The sequence below is a fragment of the Coregonus lavaretus genome (assembly GCF_964263955.1).
Source record: "Coregonus lavaretus genome assembly, chromosome: 1".
Taxonomy (NCBI): Eukaryota; Metazoa; Chordata; class Actinopteri; order Salmoniformes; family Salmonidae; genus Coregonus; species Coregonus lavaretus.
The window spans coordinates 8,433,308-8,457,167 of NC_139988.1; the positions used below are offsets into that span (position 1 = coordinate 8,433,308).

The following is a 23,860-nucleotide window of genomic DNA, read 5'->3' on the forward strand; positions in this document are numbered from 1 at the left end:
CTAGAGCGTAGGTGACAGTAACTGCTGCTGGCAACAATTTCATTACATTTTTTGGCCGACGTTTACTGACACCGTTCATATTCGACGGGTGTTGTGTGTTCGTAAATTCATCAGTTATTCTGCGCTCTGGCACACTCCGATGAAGGTGCTCTGAAATCGGAGTAGATAGCCAGAGTGAATTTACGAACGCACCCATAATTATTTGGCGGTCTGGAATGCAGCCACAACGCCAAAAAAAGAGCGAGCCAAATGATTTTACCCGCCTCTGTGAGCTAGCAAGTGGCTAAATATTAAGCTAGACAGGATGAGGGGGTTACCTTTTTTTCTGGCTCTCCTTGTACTTCTGAAAATCCAATTAATCGTTGGAGTATGGAGGTAATTAAACTAGCTAACTACCCCAATCCGCCCAAAATATATTAGCCAGCTAGATAACATGGGCGAACGTTATTAGCAAGCTTACATAGCCTCTTGGTCTCTTTTTCGCTAGCTAGCTAAGCTTACAAAAAGGGAGCATCAAGTAGCTAGCAATGTTTTAATGTAAATATAGTCTATGAATTTATTTTACAGATACAATAATATTTTGGAGGATGAAAACTTATTTACATTAAAAAATGCGGTAAGTACTCTTAACTTCTAACTAATGACAAAGACACTAGCTAGCAAACGCTAATGCTAGCTAGCTATATTAGCCAACAATAAGCTAGATTGGTTCCACTAGCAATTAAAACAATTCAGATGCATGGGAAGAATATGCATATGCTTGGAAGGAATATATATTTCCTACTGTTCAATTTCCCATTGATTATTGTTAAATATATACAATTAGTTACACTCTTTTCATATTATAACCCCAAGTATAATGTTGAATTAGCTACTCAGACTTCAGTGTGTTTAAAACTAGTATTATATTTAGGTCTTCCTCAAGTATGATGGATCTGACTTTGTTGAATGGGAGTATCCAGAGTCCTGTAATGTCAACAACAAAAGGTAAAGGAAAAATATGATGGAACAGTCACCATTTGGCATCTGCAGATGTACTGTATGTAATTATTGATCAATATTTTACTGTCCATTACAGTTCCTCATGGGTTTTAAAGGATACCTTCATTGCCTTGACTTCTATCTGGCACTACTGTTTTTATTGTGAACCCCATTTAGCTCCCCAAATGCCATCATGAAATGCACTTCTCCTGGTTTCCAAATGGTAAAGCCATTGGTGTCCGTAAGTACCTTCTTAATTTGAACTGAATGTTAACAAAAAATTATTCCATCAAAAAGCCTTAATGTTTAAATTGTTATTTATTTGTAATACTTTATATTTCATGATTTGAACAGTCACCAGAGGAAGAAGAGACACGTTATCTTTTCATCAGTGATTCGTTTTTCAGTTTTATCTGGTATGCTGTAGTGCCAATTGACAGGTAAAATACTATTCTCTGTATATATGTGGATTATGGATTCTAGCTTTTTTGTGTGTTGATAATGGCTGTTTTAAAATGTTCTCCTTTAGAGGTTCAACAGAAACAAGCTCCAAGGTAAAATAGACTTTACAACACAAAGCTTTAGTAGTAAATGGCAGCTTAACGGAAAGATCCTCTTAACTTATTTCAGCAATGTAAATTGTGGCAGTTTTTCTTTCAGAAAGTGAGAATGTGGATCATTGATCCTGAGCAAGCAGACCCTGCTGAAATTAACAACACTGCACTTGTACCCTCAACGGTGAGACCAGTTCTGGCATCGTCATCTCTGTCAGAAATTCATCAAAGTATCTCAATTGTACTTACAATTTTCAGTTGCATTCATGTCCCTCAGCAATCCAGATATATCACTAAGCACTTCTACAATAATGGACAGTATCCAGTGATCACGTTAACATCTAAGCAGACACATCTGGGGCATTTCCAGAAAGATGGGTAAGCATACCACCCTAAAAGAATGGCAGAATAAGCCATGTCAATAAAAAACGAATTCTGACATTCCAATAATACACAATATATACTCTCTACCATAGGTACTGGGAAGCAGTCATCCCTGGTGATGAAAGATACAACGATTTTCACATTTATGGTCAGCCAATCAGTTTCCAGCATCGCTTTGTCATAGAAGGTCAGCACACATTCTACTGGCCAGAACCCACGGAGCCCAATAGGGAGAGGGAGGTGTCTTTGTGTCTGGCCCCAGGAAGCCCTTTATTACTGGTGTGGGGCACCTGTGAGCTCTACCACGGCCTGCTCCTCTCCGACACAGGCGCCCTCATAACCAAGAATGCCTTTCTCACCTCTGAGGAGCTGAAGGTGGACCCAGGATCATTGCCTGTCCCTCCCGAGGGATATTTCACTGTGGACCAAGCTGCTCTTCTTGAGGACGGCATCATATTTAGAATAGATGGCGCCCTCTACTGGAGGGACAACCAGGATCGTGTGCTGACAGAACATCCTCAACTTCCCACGAGTGGAGTGATGGGCCTCTATCAAAGAACGTGCTGCGCTAGTAACTACCCTGTTCAGGTAAGCATCAGCACCTCCCAAAGGGATTCAATGTGATTGAATGTGAAAATCTAAGTAAATGTGAAAATCAAAGTCGTAGTCCTTCCATCTCCACATTTAATCACTTGTAAATAACTATGGTTTAGTCCAAATAAGACAGTCATATTGTTTCTCAATGCATTTTCTTCTGTATTTTCAGGATGTGGAACTGAGCTCTCTAATTGTGTGGAAAGACAATGTGTTGCTTGTGGGCCCAAAGCAATTAAAAAACCCGGGTAGGGCCAATTTCCTAAAAATTGTGTTGACGGTTCCTCCAACAGTCACCTTTTTAACAGCGTCATTCGGCTCCCACCCGGCCTCCCTGGCCACTTTGGTGATGAACTCCGTCCCAGGCGCCATCCCCCGCTCCTTCCTCACCAGTTACAACGAACTGGTCCCTAGTTGGATAACCAGCACATTCATGACCAAGTTTAAGCTGAAGGACATCCCCAAAGGTCCCTTTGAAATGCGTTTCCTGGAATCAGCCGACGCATCCCTGCTGCTGTGGAACAAAGAGACCATCCTCTACAGCTTTCACAATGACAACGAGTGGGGCGAGATCAGACCCTTCAACGCATCACACCTCAGTGCTGCAGCCAATGGCAGTAAGATTCACCAAGTGGCCTTGGGTAAGATCTCCTCTCTTTTTGGTCCATTCAAAGACATGCTGTGATTCAATTGAACTAAGTTGTATCCATTTTTTTATTTAAACTACACTGAACAAAAATATAAATGCAACATTCAACAATTTCAAAGATTTGACTGAGTTACAGTTCATATAAGGAAATTCATTAGGCCCTAATCTATGGATTTCACATGCCTGGGTGTACAAATATGCATATGTTGGTCACAGATACCTTAAGAAAAGGTAGGGGTGTGGATCAGAAAACCAGTCAGTATTTGTATTGATTATGGATCCCAATTAGTTCCTGCCAAGGCAGCAGCTACTCTTCCTGGGGTTTATTATGGATCCCCATTAGTTCCTGCCAAGGCAGCAGCTACTCTTCCTGGGGTTTATTATGGATCCCCATTAGTTCCTGCCAAGGCAGCAGCTACTCTTCCTGGGGTCCAGAAAAATTAAGGTATTTATACATTTAAAAAACATTACAATACATTCATAACAGATATCACAGCACACTAAGTGTGTGCCCTCAGACCCCTACTCCACTACCACATATCTACAACACAAAATCCATGTGCACGTGTGTGTGTATAGAGTGTATGTTATCATGTGTGTGTATGCATGTGTCTGTGCCTATGTTTGTGTTGCTTCACAGTCCCCGCTGTTCCATAAGGTGTATTTTTATCTGTTTTTTAAAATGTGATTCTAATGCTTGCATCAGTTACCTGATGTGGAATAGAGTTCCATGTAGTCATGGCTCTATGTAGTACTGTGCGCCTCCCATAGTCTGTTCTGGACTTGGGGACTGTGAAGAGACCTCTGGTGGCATGTCTTGTGGGGTATGCATGGGTGTCTGAGCTGTGTGCCAGTCGTTCAAACAGACAGCTCGGTGCTTTCAACATGTCAACACCTCTCACAAACCTCTGTGTCTGCTATGACCACTATTTGCCTCATGCAGCGCGACACATCTCCTTCGCATAGAGTTGATCAGGCTGTTGATTGTGGCCTGTGGAATGTTGTCCCACTCCTCTTCAATGGCTGGTCGAAGTTGCTGGATATTGGCGGTAACTGGAACTTGACGCACGTCCTTCACAAGGCTGCAGAAAGGTTTGCAGCATGGAGAAGGTCATTTTCGCTGTCTCTGGGTTCCCTGCCGTGTTCGACCAAAGCGCCGATTGCTACCGGGACCTCCATGCTATAAATGCTGCATGGAGACACATTTGCCAATATGATTGGATTCCCTTGTCAGTTGAATGTGAAATAATTAGCTGGAAAGTGTAAGCTAGGTTCTGGCAATTTCTTAGCTAAGCTATCTAGCAAAGTGGTTCGACTGCTAGCTAGCTGGCTTGACTGTTTATTAACTTTTGTTTGTACCACCGCACGGTAAAGCAATGCACGAGTTGAAAATGTTGAACGCATGCGGTACACAGAACGCACCGCAGCCTAGTGCGGCATCCCCAAGCAGCGTTGTGGACAGCTCCAATGATTGACTTCCGTCGGAACGCAAAGAGTTTGACATGACGTGAGGCTGGAGGTGGCTTATGGTATTAAAATGAACATTAAATTCTCTGGCAACAGCTCTGGTGGACATTCCTGCAGTCAGCATGCCAATTGCACACACTCTCAAAACGTGAGACATCTGTGGCATTGTGTTGTGTGACAAAACCTTTTAATTTCCCCATTACAAGGTGCACCTGTGTAATGATCATGCTGTTTAATCAGCTTCTTGATATGCCACACCTGTCAGGTGGAAGGATGATCTTGGCAAAGGAGAAATGCTCACTAACAGGGATGTAAACAAATGTGTGCAGAAAATATTATAGAAATAAGCTTTTTGCATATGGAACATTTCTGGGATGTTTTTTTTCAGCTCATGAAACATGGGACTAACACTTCACATTGCATTTTCCTTGAATAAAAATTGGTGGGGCTTGCTTTAACTCTTTGCAAGTATTTTTGTTGTAGTGGAAGAACTGATGGAAGGAGGTTAAGTTGGACTGATTGGTGTCATAAAGGAATAAATGTATGTATGTATGACGGGAGGTTGATGGTGTGTGTGGAGGGGGGGTAGTTATTGCTGTTCTGATTTGAACATCAGAGAAGTAGACCAAGGTGTCATACCCTCTTAAGTTTTTGTCTACGATGCGTTGTTGGGAAAAGTGGTCAAGGTAGCTGATTTGAGTCATGTCAATGTTTACTCATTGTGTCATGCTTAGAATGTGCTCCCCCATTGTTATCATTTGAAAGTTCAGAAAAGTTCCATGGTAGTTAATTCAACAGTAGTGAACGACTCCAGGGCAGGCGGAGCGGGAGGTTCCTGGTGGAGAGCCAGACGCGATCACCAGGATGGAACACGGGAGCCTCACTGCGGTGGCGATCCGCCTGCTCCTTCTGGCGGCAGGATTCTTTTGGAGTCGAGTCCCCACTACTATTCAACAGTGGGAAGTTAGCTAAAATAGTTGTGGTTACTAAAACAGCCGTACCTCTTGATTGGTAGTAGATATTTCTGCTCATATTTCCAGATTTGAATAGCACAGAAGTAAACCAAGATGTCATACCCTATAACTTTTTGTCTAACTAGTTGAGAAAGTGGTCAAAACGGCAGTTGTTTGAAAACAATTAGACAAAGTTGTTGATGCGGTTACTAAAACAGCTGTATCGTCCAGATTTGAAAAGCAGAGAAGTAGACCAAGAAGTTATACCCTCTAAGTTTTTGTCTAACTTGTTGGGAAAGTGGTTAAAGTAGCAGATTTGTGTCAAAGGTTACATCGTTTACAGTGACTGTTGGAAGTCATGATGTCACAATTGGGGGCTTTAGAATATTGAAAACAGTCCCATTAAAGTGAATGAATGGAAAAATAGAAAGCCCCAAAAATGAATAGTTTAAAATTATAAAAGATATCAAAACGTTAAATGAAAACAGTATTCCAGACCAGAAGGTGGAAGCAGGTGCAGAAGGTGAGTTTAATAATGAACAATGCAGATAAACAAAACATGAGAAGCGAATAGAACGTGAATGAAAACAAACCAATACTGCCAGATGACTGAGGCTACCAAGGCTAAATAAAGGGAAGGTAATCAAAGTGATGATGAGGTCCAGGTGTGCGTAATGATGGGGAGCAGGTGCACGTAATGATGACCATCATTACGCGCTCCTGCTCCCCATCATTACGTGCTCCTGCTCCCCCCCAGGACAACACCAGCCAGGTGGACGGCCCCGAAGACGAGGAGCGGGCCGGACCGTACCCCCTCCCAGGCCTCCAGGTACTGAAGCCGACCCCCACAACGTCGGGAGTCCAGTAGGGACCTGACGGCATAGGCAGGGGTCCCATTGATGTCCAGGGGAGGCGGAGGGGTGTCGCAGGGCGGCGTAAGCCTGGGGACCAGGAACCACCGGCTTGAGGAGGGAAACCTGAAAAGAGGGTGAGATCCGGTAGTTGGTGGGGAGTTGTAAGTGGTATGTTACCTCATTGACCCTCCGGACGACCTTGAAGGGCCCCACAAACCGGGGGCTCAGCTTCCGGCAGGGCTGGCGGAGCGTGAGGTTCCTGGTGGAGAGACAGACGCGATCAACAGGGTGGAACACGGGAGCCTCACTCTGGCGGCAGACGGCGCGCTGAAACCTCACCAGGGCAGCGTTCCAAACCTCCTCTGTGTGCCGAAACCACTCGTCCATCGCAGGGGCTTCGGTCTGGCTCGGGGTCCACAGGGCCAGGGCTGGCTGATACCCCAGGACGCACTGGAAGGGAGTCAGCCCGGTGGAGGAGTAACGAAGTGAGTTCTGGGCGTACTCTGCCCAGGGAAGGAACCGGGCCAACTTCCCCTGCCGGTCCTGGCAGTGACTCCTAAGGAACTTCCCCAGCTCCTGGTTGGTCCTCCACCTGACCATTGGACTGAGGCCGGTACCCGGATGTGAGGGTGGCCGTGGCCCCCAGCTTCTCCATGAAGGCTTTCCATACCCGTGATGTGAATTGGGGGCCATGTCGGAGACTATGTCCTTCGGAAGGCCATAGTGCCGGTCTGGGCACCCTGCCGGAGTTGGAATAGTCGCTCACCTCCCTCTGCCCTCCGGTGGATGGTCGAAGACCGCCCTGAACAGAGCCATGAACCTCTCGTAGGAACCCAACTATTTCTCTCCTCTCTCCCATACGGCTGTAGCCCACTCCAATGTCCACCTGGTCAGTAGGGAAATGACCGTGGCAACCTTGGACCTCTTGGTGGTGGGGAATTCCGTCTGATGGGCAAAATAGGAGCACTGGAGTAGGAAGCCATGGCATTTGGATGGAGTACCATCATACTTGTCCGGGAGGGACAGTCGGGCATCACCTCCCTGGGCGGATAGCTGAGGGGCTGGCTCGCTATGTCGACTCGGTAAAAGGCCCTTCGCTAGTTGTAGGTGAATCCTCTCGGGTGGTGTCCAGGCGGTGGAGGACGCAGAGGACCTCAACCATAGCCACACCCAGTTGTGCCAGCTGATCGTGACGTTGACGGAGAAGGTGTCCCTGTTCACCGACCGTCTGGGAGATGTCTATCTTCTGCTGCTTCCATAATTCGTGAGGCAGTATTCTGTCACGTATACGCCGGGAGTCAGGAAGCAGGTGCAGAAGGTGAGTTTAATAATGAAGAATGCAGATAAACAAAACATGAGAAGCATACAGAACGTGAATGAAAACAAACCAAAACTGCCTGATGACAGGCTGCTGAGGGCTAAATAAAGGGAAGGTAATGAAGGTGATGATGAAGTCCAGGTGTGCGTAATGATGGGGAGCAGGTGTGAATGATGGTTGCCAGGACCGATGGTTAGTAGACGGGCGACGTTGAGCGATTTGAGAGGGGGAGTGGAAGTAGGCATGACATAAGAGGAGTAGCGTGCAGAAAATAACTAGATGGTAATTGTACAATTGCTGGAATTGCTTTACCTCTTTTTTTAAAAATCATTTTTGTGGTAGTGGTAGAAGTTTTACATTACTATTTAAAGCAAAGCAGTTTTAAACTATGTATAGTTTTGAAAAACGTTATAGTAGTGGTAGTGTCTGCAGTAGTAATTGTGGTGACTGGTTATAGTTGAAAAAGGAGGTAGATGAAAAGTTAGGATAGCCTAAACATATGAAAGTTGGTTTGGTGTCTCTAGCTTGAACGGTTCAAGAGTGATTGTTGGTGAGTTATTTAATGCAAATGTGCAGTGCATTCGGAAAGTATTCAGACCCCTTGACTTTTTCCACATTTTGTTACGTTACAGCCTTATTCTAAAATTGATTAAATTCGTTTTTTTCCTCCTCGATCTACACACAATACCACATAATGACAAAGCAAAAACAGGTTTTTAGACATTTTTAGCAAATAAAATAAAAACGGAAATATCACATTTACATAAGTATTAAGACCTTTTACTCAGTACTTTGTTGAAGCACCTTCGGCAGCTATTATAGCCTCAAGTCTTCTTGGATATAACGCTACAAGCTTGCACACCTGTATTTGGATAGTTTCTCCCATTCTTCTCTGCAGATCCTCTCAAGCTCTATTAGGTTGGATGGGGAGTGTCGCTGCACAGCTATTTTCAGGTCTCTCCAGAGATGTTCGATCGGGTTCAAGTCTGGGCTCTGGCTGGGCCACTCAAGGACATTCAGACACTTGTCCTGAAGCCACTCCTGTGTTGTCTTGGCTGTGTGCTTAGGGTCGTTGTCCTGTTGGAAGGTGAACCTTCGCCCCAGTCTGAGGCCCTGAGTGCTCTGGAGCAGGTTTTCATCAAGGATCTCTCTGTACTTTGCTCCGTTCATCTTTGCCTCGATCCTGACTACTCCCAGTCCCTGCCTCTGAAAAACATCCCCACAGCATGATGCTGCCACCACCATGCTTCACTGTAGGGATGGTGCCAGGTTTCTTCCAGATGTGACGCTTGGCATTCAGGCCAAAGAGTTCAATCTTGGTTTCATCAGACCAGAGAGTCTTGTTTCTCAGAGTCTGAGAGTCCTTTAGGTGCCTTTTGGCAAACTCCAAGCGGGCTGTCATGTGCCTTTTTACTGAGGAGTGGCTTCCGTCTGGCCACTCTACCGAGTGCTGCAGAGATGGTTGTTCTTCTGGAAGGTTCCCCCATCTCCAAAGAGGAACTCTGGAGCTCTGTCAGAGTGACAATCTGGTTCTTCATCACCTCCCTGACCAAGGCCTTTCTCTCCCGATTGCTCAGTTTGGCCGGGCGGCCAACTTCTTGGTGGTTCCAAACTTCTTCCATTTAAGAATGATGGAGGCCACTGTGTTCTTGGGGACCTTCAATAGTGCATAAATGTTTTGGTACCCTTCCCCAGATCTGTGCCTTGGACACAATCCTGTCTCTGAGCTCTACGGACAATTCCTTCGACCTCATGGCTTGGTTTTTGCTCTGACATGCACTGTCAACTGTGGGACCTTCTATAGACAGGTGGGTGCCTTTCCAAATCATGTCCAATGAATTGAATTTACCACAGGTGGACTCCAATCAAGTTGTAGAAACATCTCAAGGATGATCAATGGAAACACAATGCTCCTGAGCTCAATTTCGAGTCTCATAGCAAAGGGTCTGAATACTTATGTAAATGATGTCTAAAGGTATTTCTGTTCTTTATTTTTTATACATTTGAAAAAAATATAAACTGTTTTCGCTTTGTCATTATGGGGTATTGTGTGTAGATTGATGAGGAAAAACATTAATTTAATCAATTTGATAATAAGGCTGTAACGTAACAAAATGTGGAAAAAGTCAAGGTGTTTGAATACTCTCCGAATGCACTGTATGTACAGTTGAAGTCGGAAGTTTACATACAGTCGTAGTGAAAAGTTTTGAGAATGACACAAGTATTGGTCTTCACAAAGTTCGCTGCTTCAGTGTTATGAGATATTTTTGTCAGATGTTACTATGGTATACTGAAGTATAATTACACGCATTCCATAAGTGTCAAAGGCTTTTATTGACAATTACATTACGTTTATGCAAAGAGTCAATATTTGCAGTGTTGACCCTTCTTTTTCAAGACCTCTGCAATCCACCCTGGCATGCTGTCAATTAACTTCTGGGCCACATCCTGACTGATGCCCATTCTTGCATAATCAATGCTTGGAGTTTGTCAGAATTTGTGGGTTTTTGTTTGTCCACCCGCCTCTTGATGATCGACCACAAGTTCTCAATGGGATTAAGGTCTGGGGAGTTTCCTGGCCATGGACCCAAAATGTCGATGTTTTGTTCCCCGAGCCACTTAGTTATCACTTTTGCCTTATGGCAAGATGCTCCATCATGCTTGAAAAGGCATTGGTCGTCACCAAACTGTTATTGGATGGTTGTGAGAAGTTGCTCTCAGAGGATGTGTTGGTACCATTCTTTATTCATAGCTGTGTTCTTAGGGCAAAATTGTGAGTGAGCCCACTCCCTTGGCTGAGAAGCAACCTCACACATGAATGGTCTCAGGATGCTTTACTGTTGGCATGACACAGGACTGATGGTAGTGCTCACCTTGTCTTCTCTGGACAAGGTGTTTTCCGGATGCCCCAAACAATCGGAAAGGGGATTCATCAGAGAAAATGACTTTACCCCAGTCCTCAGCAGTCCAATCCCTGTACCTTTTGCAGAAAATCAGTCTGTCCCAGATGTTTTTCCTGGAGAGAAGTGGCTTCTTTGCTGCCCTTGACACCAGGCCATCCTCCAAAAGTCTTCGCCTCACTGTGCGTGCAGATGCACTCACACCTGCCTGCTGCCATTCCTGAGCAAGCTCTGCACTGGTGGTGCCCCGATCCCGCAGCTGAATCAACTTTAGAAGACGGTCCTGGCGCTTGCTGGACTTTCTTGGGCGCCCTGACACCTTCTTCACAACAATTGAACCTCTCTCCTTGAAGTTCTTGATGATCCGATAAATGGTTGATTTAGGTGCAATCTTACTAGCAGCAGTATCCTTGCCTGGGAAGCCCTTTTTGTGCAAAGCAATGATGACTGCATGTGCTTCCTTGCAGGTAACCATGGTTAACAGAGGAGGAACAATGATTTCAAGCACCACCCTCCTTTTAAAGCTTCCAGTCTGATATTCTAACTCAATCAGCATGACAGAGTGATCTCCAGCCTTGTCCTCGTCAACACTCTCACCTGTGTTAACGAGAGAATCACTGACATGATGTAAGCTGGTCCTTTTGTGGCAGGGCAGAAATGCAGTGGAAATGTTTTTGGGGGGATTAAGTTTATTTTCATGGCAAAGAGGGACTTAGCAATTAATTACAATTCATTTGATACCTCTTCATGACATTCTGGAGTATATGCAAATTGCCATCATCAAAACTGAGGCAGCAGACTTTGTGAAAATTAGTATTTGTGTAATTCTCAACTTTTGACCACGACTGTACACCTTAGCCAAATACAGTTGAAGTCGGAAGTTTACATACACCTTAGCGAAAAACATTTAAACTCAGTTTTCACAATTCCTGACATTTAATCCTAGTAAAAATGCCCTGTCTTAGGTCAGTTAGGATCACCACTTTATTTTAAGAATGTGAATGTCAGAATAATAGTAGAGAGAATGATTTATTTCAGCTTTTATTTATTTCATCACATTCCCAGTGGGTCAGAAGTTTACATACACTCAATTGGTATTTGGTAGCATTGCCTTTAAATTGTTTAACTTGGGTCAAACGTTTCGGGTAGCCTTCCACAAGCTTACCACAATAAGTTGGGTGAATTTTGTCCCATTCCTCCTGACAGAGCTGGTGTATGTGTCAGGTTTGTAGGCCTCCTTGCTCGCACACGCTTTTTCAGTTCTGCCCACACATTTTCTATAGGAATGAGGTCAGGGCTTTGTGATGGCCACTCCAATACCTTGACTTTGTTGTCCTTAAGCCATTTTGCCACAACTTTGGAAATATGCTTGGGGTCATTGTCCATTTGGAAGACCCATTTGCGACCAAGCTTTAACTTCCTAACTGATGTCTTGATGTTGCTTCAATATATCCACATAATGTTCCTTCTTCATGATGGATCTATTTTGTGAAGTGCACCAGTCCCTCCTGCAGCAAAGCACCCCCACAGCATGATGCTGCCACCCCCGTGCTTCACGGTTGGGATGGTGTTCTTCGGCTTGCAAGTGACCCCCTTTTTCCTCCAAACATAACGATGGTCATTATGGCCAAACAGTTCTATTTTTGTTTCATCAGACCAGAGGACATTTCTCCAAAAAGTCTGATCTTTGTCCCCATGTGCAGTTGCAAACTGTAGTCTGCCTATTTTATTGCGGTTTTGGAGCAGTGGCTTCTTCCTTGCTGAGCGGCCTTTCAGGGTATGTCGATATAGGACTCGTTTTACTGTAGATATAGATACTTTTGTACCTGTTTCCTCCAGCATCTTCACAAGGTCCTTTGCTGTTGTTTTGGGATTGATGTGCACTTTTCGCACCAAAGTACGTTAATCTCTAGGAGACAGAACGCGTGTCCTTCCTGAGTGGTATTACTGCTGCGTGGTGTTTATACTTGCGTACTATTGTTTGTACAGATTAACGTGGTACCTTCAGGCGTTTGGAAATTGCTGAACAAGACTTGTGGAGGTCTACAAATTTTGTTCTGAGGTCTTGGCTGATTTCTTTTGATTTTTCCCATGATGTCAAGCAAAGAGGCTCTGAGTTTGAAGGTAGGCCTTGAAATACATCCACAGGTAACTTTCCAATTGACTCAAATTATGTCAATTAGCCTATCAGAAGCTTCTAAAGCCATGACATCATTTTAGGGAATTTTCCAAGCTGTTTAAAGGCACAGTCAACTTGGTGTATGTAAACTTCTGACCCACTGGAATTATGATACAGTGAATTATAAGTGAAATAATCTGTCTGTAAACAATTGTTGGAAAAAGTACTTGTCATGCACAAAGTAGATGTCCTAACTGACTTGCAAAAACTATAGTTTGTTAACAAGACATTTGTGTATGTAAACTTCCTACTTCATTTGTAGTTACAGTGGGGACATTTTTTATTTAGTCAGCCACCAATTGTGCAAGTTCTACCACTTAAAAAGATGAGAGAGGCCTGTAATTTTCATCATAGGTACACGTCAACTATGACAGAAAAATTTAGAAAAGAAATCCAGAAAATCACATTGTAGGATTTTTAATGAATTTATTTGCAAATTATGGTGGAAAATAAGTATTTGGTCACCTACAAACAAGCAAGATTTCTGGCTCTCACATACCTGTAACTTCTTCTTTAAGAGGCTCCTCTGTCCTCCACTCGTTACCTGTATTAATTGCACCTGTTTGAACTTGTTATCAGTATAAAAGACACCTGTCCACAACCTCAAACAGTCACACTCCAAACTCCACTATGGCCAAGACCAAAGAGCTGTCAAAGGACACCAGAAACAAAATTGTAGACCTGCACCAGGCTGGGAAGACTGAATCTGCAATAGGTAAGCAGCTTGGTTTGAAGAAATCTACTGTGGGAGCAATTATTAGGAAATGGAAGACATACAAGACCACTGATAATCTCCCTCGATCTGGGGCTCCACGCAAGATCTCACCCCGTGGGGTCAAAATGATCACAAGAACGGTGAGCAAAAATCCCAGAACCACACGGGGGGACCTAGTGAATGACCTGCAGAGAGCTGGGACCAAAGTAACAAAGCCTACCATCAGTAACACACTACGCCGCCAGGGACTCAAATCCTGCAGTGACAGACGTGTCCCCCTGCTTAAGCCAGTACATGTCCAGGCCCGTCTGAAGTTTGCTAGAGTGCATTTGGATGATCCAGAAGAGGATTGGGAGAATGTCATATGGTCAGATGAAACCAAAATATAACTTTTTGGTAAAAACTCAACTCGTCGTGTTTGGAGGACAAAGAATGCTGAGTTGCATCCAAAGAACACCATACCTACTGTGAAGCATGGGGGTGGAAACATCATGCTTTGGGGCTGTTTTTCTGCAAAGGGACCAGGACGACTGATCCGTGTAAAGGAAAGAATGAATGGGGCCATGTATTGTGAGATTTTGAGTGAAAACCTCCTTCCATCAGCAAGGGCATTGAAGATGAAACGTGGCTGGGTCTTTCAGCATGACAATGATCCCAAACACACCACCCGGGCAACGAAGGAGTGGCTTCGTAAGAAGCATTTCAAGGTCCTGGAGTGGCCTAGCCAGTCTCCAGATCTCAACACCATAGAAAATCTTTGGAGGGAGTTGAAAGTCCGTGTTGCCCAGCGACAGCCCCAAAACATCACTGCTCTAGAGGAGATCTGCATGGAGGAATGGGCCAAAATACCAGCAACAGTGTGTGAAAACCTTGTGAAGACTTACAGAAAACGTTTGACCTGTGTCATTGCCAACAAAGGGTATATAACAAAGTATCTTTTGTTATTGACCAAATACTTATTTTCCACCATAATTTGCAAATAAATTCATTAAAAATCCTACAATGTGATTTTCTGGATTTTTTTTCCTCCTTTTGTCTGTCATAGTTGACGTGTACCTATGATGAAAATTACAGGCCTCTCTCATCTTTTTAAGTGGGAGAACTTGCACAATTGGTGGCTGACTAAATACTTTTTTCCAACACTGTATAGTTGATAAAAGTTCTAAATAATTTGAAATTAGGATAGCCTGAACATGTGAAAGTTGGCTTGGTTTCCCTAGCTTGAACAGTTCAAGAATTACTGTTGAGTTCTTTTATACAAATGTATGCACATTTATTTAGTTATAGTTTTATATATGTTTCAAAGAATTTGATAGCCTGAATGTTTTAATGTTGGTCTTGTAGCTTAATTGGACAAGGAGCAGGACCATTTTGAATTGCTATGTCTGTATTCCTATGGTTCTCATTCAAACCCATGTTAATGTATGTACATTTTAAATGGTTATAGTTCAAAAATTATATATAGTATCAAAAATCTTTTGACAACAAGCAATCTAAGTAGGGTCAGTCTAAACATCTCAGCGTTGGTTTGGAGTTAATAACTTAAGCGGTGAAAGAGGAGATAGATCTATAGATTTCTTTTAAATCTGTAACATTCCAGTCAATGGGACGTTTTTGCAATTGATTGCATTGGTATCCATTGTAGCAGCTCGATTTGTGCTGCTCAGTGACGCGATATGAGAGTGCGCCTAGCTGACGTTAGCTAGCTGCTTTTCGTCACTAAACTCTGACAAACAGCTGTAACCTTTTTACTCTACGTTTGTGAGTATCCATAGCAACAGTTCTGTTTTGAGCTGCTCAATGAGTACAGTTACATGTACATAATGCGATTATTGTGGATAGTCATATTTAATATAATAGTTATATTTAGAACGTTGACATGCTTTGCAAGAAGAACGATTTCCCTAATAATCGTGTTTACACGGACACATCTGAAATCTGGCTACCTGATGGCACTCTGATAAATGCAGAAAATCGCCAATCAAAATAAACGTTTTTACCACAGCGACCATGTTAATTTTGGGGAGCATATTTGATTTTGAGTTCGGACATATAAGGTTTGTATGTCAAAACTACTTCTAAGACACACACTACCGGTCAAAAGTTTTAGAACACCTTCTCATTCAAGGGTTTTTCTTTATTTTTACTATTTTCTACATTGTAGAATAATAGTGAAGACATCAAAACTATTAAATAACACCTATGGAATCATGTAGTAACCAAAAGAGTGTTAAACAAATCCAAATATATTTGAGATTTGAGATTTTTCAAATAGCCATCCTTTGCCTTGATGACAGCTTTGCACACTCTTGGCATTCTATCAACCAGCTTCATGAGGTAGTCACCTGGAATGCATTTCAATTAACAGGTGTGCCACCTTAAGTTAATTTGTGGAATATCTTTCCTTCTTAATGCGTTTGAGCCAATCAGTTGTGCTGTGACAAAGTTGGGGGGGTATACAGAAGATAGCCCTTTTTGGTAAAAGACCAAGTCCATATTAAGGCAAGAACAGCTCAAATAAGCAAAGAGAAACGACAGTCCATCATTACTTTAAGACATGAAGGTCAGTCAATACGGAACATGTCAAGAACTTTGAAAGTTTCTTCAAGTGCAGTCGCAAAAACCATCAAGCGCTATGATGAAACTGGCTCTCATGAGGACCGCCACAGGAATGGAAGACCCAGAGTTACCTCTGCTGCAGAGGATAAGTTCATTAGAGTTACCAGCCTCAGAAATTGCAGCCCAAATAAATGCTTCACAGAGTTCAAGTAACAGACACATCTCAACATCAACTGTTCAAAGGAGACTGTGTGTATCAGGCCTTCATGGGCGAATTGCTGCAAAGAAACCACTACTAAAGGACACCAATAAGAAGAAGAGACTTGCTTTGGCCAAAAAACACGAGCAATGGACATTAGACCGGTGGAAATGTGTCCTTTGGTCTGGAGTCCAAATTTGAGATTTTCGGTTCCATCCGGCGTGTCTTTTGTGAGACGCGGTGTGGGTGAACGGATTATCTCTGCATGTGTATTTCCCACCGTAAAGCATAAATGAGGTTTTATGGTGTGGGGGTGCTTTGCTGGTGACGCTGTCTGTGATTTAATTAGAATTCAAGGGACACTTAACCAACATGGCTACCACAGCATTCTGCAGCGATACGCCATCCCATCTGGTTTGGGCTTAGTGGGAGTATAATTTGTTTTTCAACAGGACAATGACCCAACACACCTCCAGGCTGTGTAAGGGCTATTTGACCAAGAAGGAGAGTGATGGAGTGCTGCATCAGATGACGTGGCCTCCACAATCCCCCGACCTCAACCCAATTGAGATGTTTTGGGATGAGTCGAACCGCAGAGTGAAGGAAAAGCAGCCAACAAGTGCTCAGCATATGTGGGAACTCCTTCAAGACTGTTGGAAAAGCATTCCAGGTGAAGCTGGTTGAGAGAATGCCAAGAGTGTGCAAAGCTGTCATCAAGGCAAATATAAAATATAATTTGATTTGCTTAACACTTTTTTGGTTACTACATGATTCCATGTGTGTAATTTCATAGTTTTGATGTCTTCACTATTATTCTACAATGTAGAAAATAGTAAAAAAAAAAAAACCTTGAATGAGTAGGTGTTCTAGCGTACGTTCAGTTGTTCTGAACTTATTCACACACGCTCGGCTTGTGCTAGCCCGGATCAAATACACAGCTGGAACGCCAATTTAAGGTGTTTACATGTCCTAATAATTCGAAAGATTGCTCAGAAAACCAGTTAATCATCGTATGCTCTTCCATTTTGACCTTACGCCCATTAAGATAAGCCGAGTAAAGTGTTTACATGACTATTGCATAATCTGCCTACTGCCGTAATCAGTTTATTATCAAATTATTACTGTGCATTTAAACGTACTCTATGATGAGACATAACAGAGCTGTTAGCTGGTGTTATCTAGCTTCTTTTTTCGTCGCTCTAAACTACAAACTCCTGCAAAAAAATTTATGGGAAGAAGGAATTTTTGTTCATACGTCAGATGTGTATAGCAGAGAAGTAGAGGAAGATTTCATACCCTCTACGTTTTTGTCTGACTTGTTGGGGAAGTGGTCAAAACGGCAGTTGTTTGGAAAAAAGGTGTTAATGTAGTTACTTAAACAGCTGTACCGTTAGATCCGTTGCAGATATTTTTGTTCCACGGACTGATTTGAATAGCAGAGAAGTAGACGAAAATGTCATCCCTTCCAACTTGTTGTCTAACCTATTGGGAAAGTGGTCAGAAGTTCAGTTTATAAGAATTAGAGAACATGTTGTTGATGCGGTTACTTAAACAGCTGTAACGTTTGATCGGTACCCGAGTGGCGCAGTGGTCTAAGGCACTGCATCGCAGTGCTAGCTGTGCCACATCCTGGTTCGAATCCAGGCTCTGTTGTAGCCGGCCGCGACCGGGAGACCCATGGGGCGGCGCACAATTGGCCCAGTGTCGTCCAGGGTAGGGGAGGGAATGGCCGGCAGGGATGTAGCTCAGTTGGTAGAGCATGGCGTTTGCACCGCCAGGGTTGGGTTCTATTCCCACGGGGGGCCAGTATGAAAAATAAAACAAATAAATACAAATAATGTATGCACTCACTAACTGTAAGTCGCTCTGGATAAGAGCGTCTGCTAAATGACTAAAAATGTCAATGTAAAATGTACCCAAAACGGTTTTACCTGGAACCACAAGGGTTCTTCAAAGGGTTCTCCTATGGGGACAGCCGAAGAACCCGTTTAGGTTCTAGATAGCACATTTTTTTGCTAAGAGTGTATTTTATTGGTGTGCATCTTCTTTTACTTTCTGCCTCAGATAACTCCTGGAACATGCTGGTGAAGATGGAGAACAACATCCTGTTCTACTGTAAAGTGGGCATGCACGAGGTGGTGCGCCTGCATAAGTGGATCGAGCCGGACAGTCGCATGGTCCTCTACCTCAACCAGAAAGAGCAGATCCACATGCTCACCCTGACACCCGAGGGGCTGCACGTCCAGAAGTACCCCATGCTGATGGAGACTAAGAGCGCCATGAAGGGCAGCTACCATGACTGTCCCTTCATCTCATTTGAGCACAGCATGAATACCATTTCCTATAACATGGATAAGGGAGACCAGATGGTCCTGTGGGCTCAGATAGTCTACCCAGAGGGCAAAGGTGTGCACGTAAAGCTCCTCAGCAACAATAAGGACCTGCTTAATATTGAGCAGAAGTCTCACTTTGAGGGTGTGAACAGTGTGGACACAGTGAACACGGTGAGGCTGTTACTGTATTGATTATGTCGTTTCCAGAAACTGGAAAGATACAGTGCTGCTCTTTACAGATATTTCCTGTCGACAGATTTGTAGCATGTTTTGTTGTTCTGCTAAACTTTGCTAATGGTCAGTGAAACGGATACATGACGAGTTACCATGGCTACACGAAGAGTCTTCTAAAGACTTATTTTATGCTTTTATTTTATTTACAGACATTTATAATCAGCCAGAAAGTGGATTACAGTGATGCAACGAGTTACACACATTTGACGTTAGTCCTTTATTGTTTAATTTGTGATTGATGTTCATTCAAAGGCTTAATTGATCAGTTTTGGGAATATATTCACATAAACTGTTAATTTACCTCACAGAAAAAAAACAAGTGGCATTCTTACCCTGGAACTAGTACCCAACCAGATTGGCAACACTTGTAATTTGCCAAAGAGTCGGGTAATGATTTTTCTAACATATTCAACAGTTAATTTCTCTTGCTGCATCTAGATTTTACTGTAGCACGTTGTTATTTACCAACTCTCATATTGTTGACAGATATCCCATTTTAATGTTGGCTGCCCACCAAATAGACATATCCGTGTTGCTAGGTAAGTGGAAACTATTCTGTAAGATTTATATTCTCTAGACAGAGTTTGTGTGACGGTGGACCGATATCTATTCTTTAACTGATAAACGTTCATGCTTTTACCCATTGTGACTTGCATGCATGCATACATACATTTTACGTATGGGTGGTCCCGGGAATCAAACCCACTACCCTGGCGGTAGAGTATGGCGCTTGTAACAACTGAGATACAAAGGACCACATTGTAGTGATGCCGCCTTGTTATTTCCAGGCCTTGGGGAATGCCTTGTGAGATGCACAGCCTCACCAACTACACCATTCTAAGGTAATCAAGGATGTTGAGGGACTGTATTGTCTCATATTAGTATCAGTTCTCTGCATTCAAACATTCTGTTTCATCTTAGGTCTGTACTCAGAGATCAACAACAAGATGATCTAGTAAGTAACTTAGTTTGCACTTGTCAGAAATACACAGTATTGGATGTTCCTGTTGGCTAGTATACATATGTACAGTAACTATTGTAGCTAGTATTGCACCTGAGGCTGGAAATGGAAATAGTTTGTGTTGAAAACAGATTGAGTTTTGAAATTTTAGTGTTGTAGTTAAATGTGATGTTTAAAGTAAGTTATGTCGTTTTTAATAAAAGTTAAATTGCATTTATTATTGTTATAGGTTGTGGATTACGACTGGGAGAAATTTGGATGTCTACTCAAAACGCACTATAAAAATCCATTTCACCCAAGCCTTGACCTGTAAGTCAAAAAAAGAAAATGATGCATAAACGGGAATGACTAAAACTATCAGAGTAATTCTTATTGGTTCACATATTTCTATGCATGATTACAGTTTTTTAAATGTTATCAGGTATGATGGAGACAACTTTGTTCGGAACGTCGATGCCAACTTCATAGTATGGGACAGATTTGGTCGGAAGGACTATTCTTTTAACGCAACCATGCGCCAGGTACAGTTCATACGCTATCAAATAAGTGAACTTGGAGTGTGTGGGTGGGGTGGGTTTGAATTTTCCTTACCGGTATGCTCACTGGGGGTCCTTCAGGTTGCCTGTCTCCGTGAAGCTCAGACCTGGAGCTTCATGCTGACTGGGGGGAAAAGCCTGGAGGAGGCCTGGGGTCCGGAGGTACAGAGCTCCACTCTTTATATACTGTAGTTCTCTTGATCTGTATACATTTCTAACTGCCAGAAACATATCCTATCATTGTTCTATAAACTTCAATTCTTCTTATTCCCTTTCCAGAACTACAGGACTTGTTTTAAGGTCATCCCTGGCAAGTTGGGGAACCTGGACCAGCCTTATGAAATAATGAACAGAAGCTCCAAAAACTTTCTGACATTTTCCCAGGTGGACAGTGCTACCTATGTGTTCAATGTCAAGATACTGGACCCCAATTACAGGTGAATGACCACTGTCCAGGGTTGGGGTCATTTCGAATTTAATTTGAAATTCTGATTAAATTCTTGAATTAACTCATGAAGTGGAGAATTTATATTGAATTCAATTCGAATTTCAACAATCTTCAAGTTATGTAATTGGGATTAGACTGTGTGAATTGCTATTGTAAAAACATTGAATCTATTGAATTGGAATTCAATATTTGTACATTTCCCAGTCAATGGAATGAATGCACTTAGTATCAAAAGTTGACTGCAGGATTTATTTATTTTTACATTTCAACTTGTATTTATATATTTCCAGTATAGTAATAATAATAATAATATGCCATTTAGCAGACGCTTTTATCCAAAGCGACCTACAGTCATGCGTGCATACATTTTTTGTGTATGGGTGGTCCCGGGGATCGAACCCACTACCTTGGCGTTACAAGCGCCGTGCTCTACCAGCTGAGCTACAGAGGACCACATACTGTATAGCTAGGCTGAACAGTGACATGATCAGCCTGAAACCCTGAGGGAATGTAATTGGAATTTGTGCAATTGTTGGGGATAATGTTGAATTGGAAATTGAATTTCTGGAATTGACCCTAACATTGGAATTGAATTATCTCTGAATTCAAAGACTGACCTGGAATTTGACTTGAATTAAATGGAATTTACAGTGAGCAATAATTTAATTATAATTTAATTTGTGGAATGCACCCCAACCCTGCCACCCCCAGTGGTTGCAGAACAAATAACTTACTCCATCCCCTTTGAACCGAAACAAACACACACAAATCAAATCAAATTTAATTGGTCACACGCTCCAAATACAACAGGTGTGGACTTTACAGTGACATGCTTACTGACGAGCCCTTAACCAACAGTGACATGCTTACTGACGAGCCCTTAACCAACAGTGACATGCTTACTGACGAGCCCTTAACCAACAGTGACATGCTTACTGACGAGCCCTTAACCAACAGTGACATGCTTACTGACAAGCCCTTAACCAACAGTGACATGCTTACTGACGAGCCCTTAACCAACAGTGACATGCTTACTGACGAGCCCTTAACCAACAGTGACATGCTTACTGACGAGCCCTTAACCAACAGTGACATGCTTACTGACAAGCCCTTAACCAACAGTGACATGCTTACTGACAAGCCCTTAACCAACAGTGACATGCTTACTGACAAGCCCTTAACCAACAGTGACATGCTTACTGACAAGCCTTTAACCAACAATGCAGAGTTAAGAAGTAAGACAAATATTTGCTAAAGAAGGAAATAGTAAGACGAAAAAAACAGTAAAAGGCTATATACAGAGTACCGGGTAATAACAAGGCTATATACAGAGTACCAGGTAATAACAAGGCTATATACAGAGTACCGGGTAATAACAAGGCTATATACAGAGTACCAGGTAATAACAAGGCTATATACAGAGTACCAGGTAATAACAAGGCTATATACAGAGTACCGGGTAATAACAAGGCTGTATACAGGAAGTACCAGGTAATTACAAGGCTGTATACAGGAAGTACCAGGTAATTACAAGGCTGTATACAGGAAGTACCAGGTAATTACAAGGCTATATACGAAGTACCAGGTAATAACAAGGCTGTATACAGGAAGTACCAGGTAATAACAAGGCTGTATACAGGAAGTACCAGGTAATAACAAGGCTGTATACAGAGTACCAGGTAATAACAAGGCTGTATACCGGAAGTACCAGGTAATTACAAGGCTGTATACAGGAAGTACCAGGTAATAACAAGGCTGTATACAGAGTACCAGGTAATAACAAGGCTGTATACAAGAAGTACCAGGTAATTCCAAGGCTATATACCGGAAGTACCAGGTATTTACAAGGCTGTATACAGAGTACCAGTACTGAGTCAATGTGCAGGGGTACCAGGTAATAACAAGGCTATATACAGAGTACCATATACAGAACCCCATTTCAAGCTTATCTTTCTAAAAAACGTAAAGTTATTTCAGAATATTTTGGCAAGCTGGCTATGTCATTGATGCTGCTTTGTAGTATACACCTCAGAAATGTTATTTAGGTGACATTGCGTTAAGTGGACTCTTTCTTTTTTTTTATTGGGGGGCCAATAGTCATTGTTCCCTGCTCATCATGTCTTGTAGTAAGAGGTGGCGGCCACAAGGTGGCAGCTGTCAACCACATTTTAACCATGTCAGTCATGTTTATTGACTGTCATTGTGCTTTTCATCAGGTATTTCTTAAACTATGGATTGGGACCCAAACTGGGCCCTGAGCTTGTGAGAGGTGGGTCGTGGGTTATGGGAATACATTTATAATCACGTTATTTCTTGTTAATTTGGCCGTTTGAGGACAATTTGGGTCCCGGGAGAACAAACAATTTCTCGTTGGGGTCTCGAGCTGAAAGGTTTTAAGAACCCCTGCTCTATACCAAAGATTAAAATAAAATGGAATACTGCCTTCATTCAGCTTGATCTATTTTCTTTTCTCAGCTTCTGTGACCTTCATGCTGTCTTTGCAGTACAGACCTATGGCATTACAATTCCGTAAGTTATGGGGCAGAGAAAATGGCTATGATAAATAAAAACCTGACATATTGCTTTTCAGCATTGCTAGGTCAGTTGCTCAACAAATATCTTTGCATTCTTTTTCATTTCAGGAAGCATCAGCATCTAACTACATATGTGGCCATAGTGTTTACCCTTTTCTCACTCTGTATACTGGGCTACAGTTACTGTCAATATGTGACTATTTTCAGGTATCTGCTGGCAACCAGAAAGCATAAATATGAATAGGTAATTGAAATACTTTCCCCAAAAGTTGTTTTATTTAAATCTTACTGTTTGTAATTATATGTTTAACATCAGTTATGCATCTTTGAGTCATGATATGTATTTTATAGATTGTCATGGTCTCCTACATGTCTATGCCGTTAATGGAATTGAAATATGATGTTTAAGAACCAATCCCAAAAGTAATGTTGAACTTTGAACTTTTTGTGTCTTGATTTCTTGGTGCTCTTTCAAAAAATGTATAATAAACCAAGGAGAATATAAACC

At 42.4% G+C, this 23,860-nt stretch overlaps 1 protein-coding gene across 1 annotated transcript; it reads left to right on the forward strand.

Moving 5' to 3' along the window:
* Nucleotides 1–304: 304 nt before the first annotated feature.
* LOC311130773 (cation channel sperm-associated auxiliary subunit epsilon-like) lies at nt 305–23,596 on the forward strand (the record flags this gene model as incomplete). The annotated part of the gene is made up of 22 exons (XM_084163571.1): nt 305–375; nt 568–616; nt 914–987; nt 1,159–1,222; nt 1,336–1,421; nt 1,511–1,535; nt 1,642–1,719; nt 1,813–1,913; nt 2,012–2,507; nt 2,686–3,154; nt 18,371–18,810; nt 19,023–19,081; nt 19,182–19,260; nt 19,360–19,412; nt 19,662–19,715; nt 19,795–19,828; nt 20,064–20,143; nt 20,256–20,355; nt 20,452–20,532; nt 20,650–20,807; nt 23,294–23,347; nt 23,461–23,596. The coding sequence occupies 22 exons, from the start codon at nt 305–307 to the stop codon at nt 23,594–23,596; spliced, it is 2,841 nt and encodes a 946-aa protein (XP_084019697.1).
* Nucleotides 23,597–23,860: the final 264 nt, after the last annotated feature.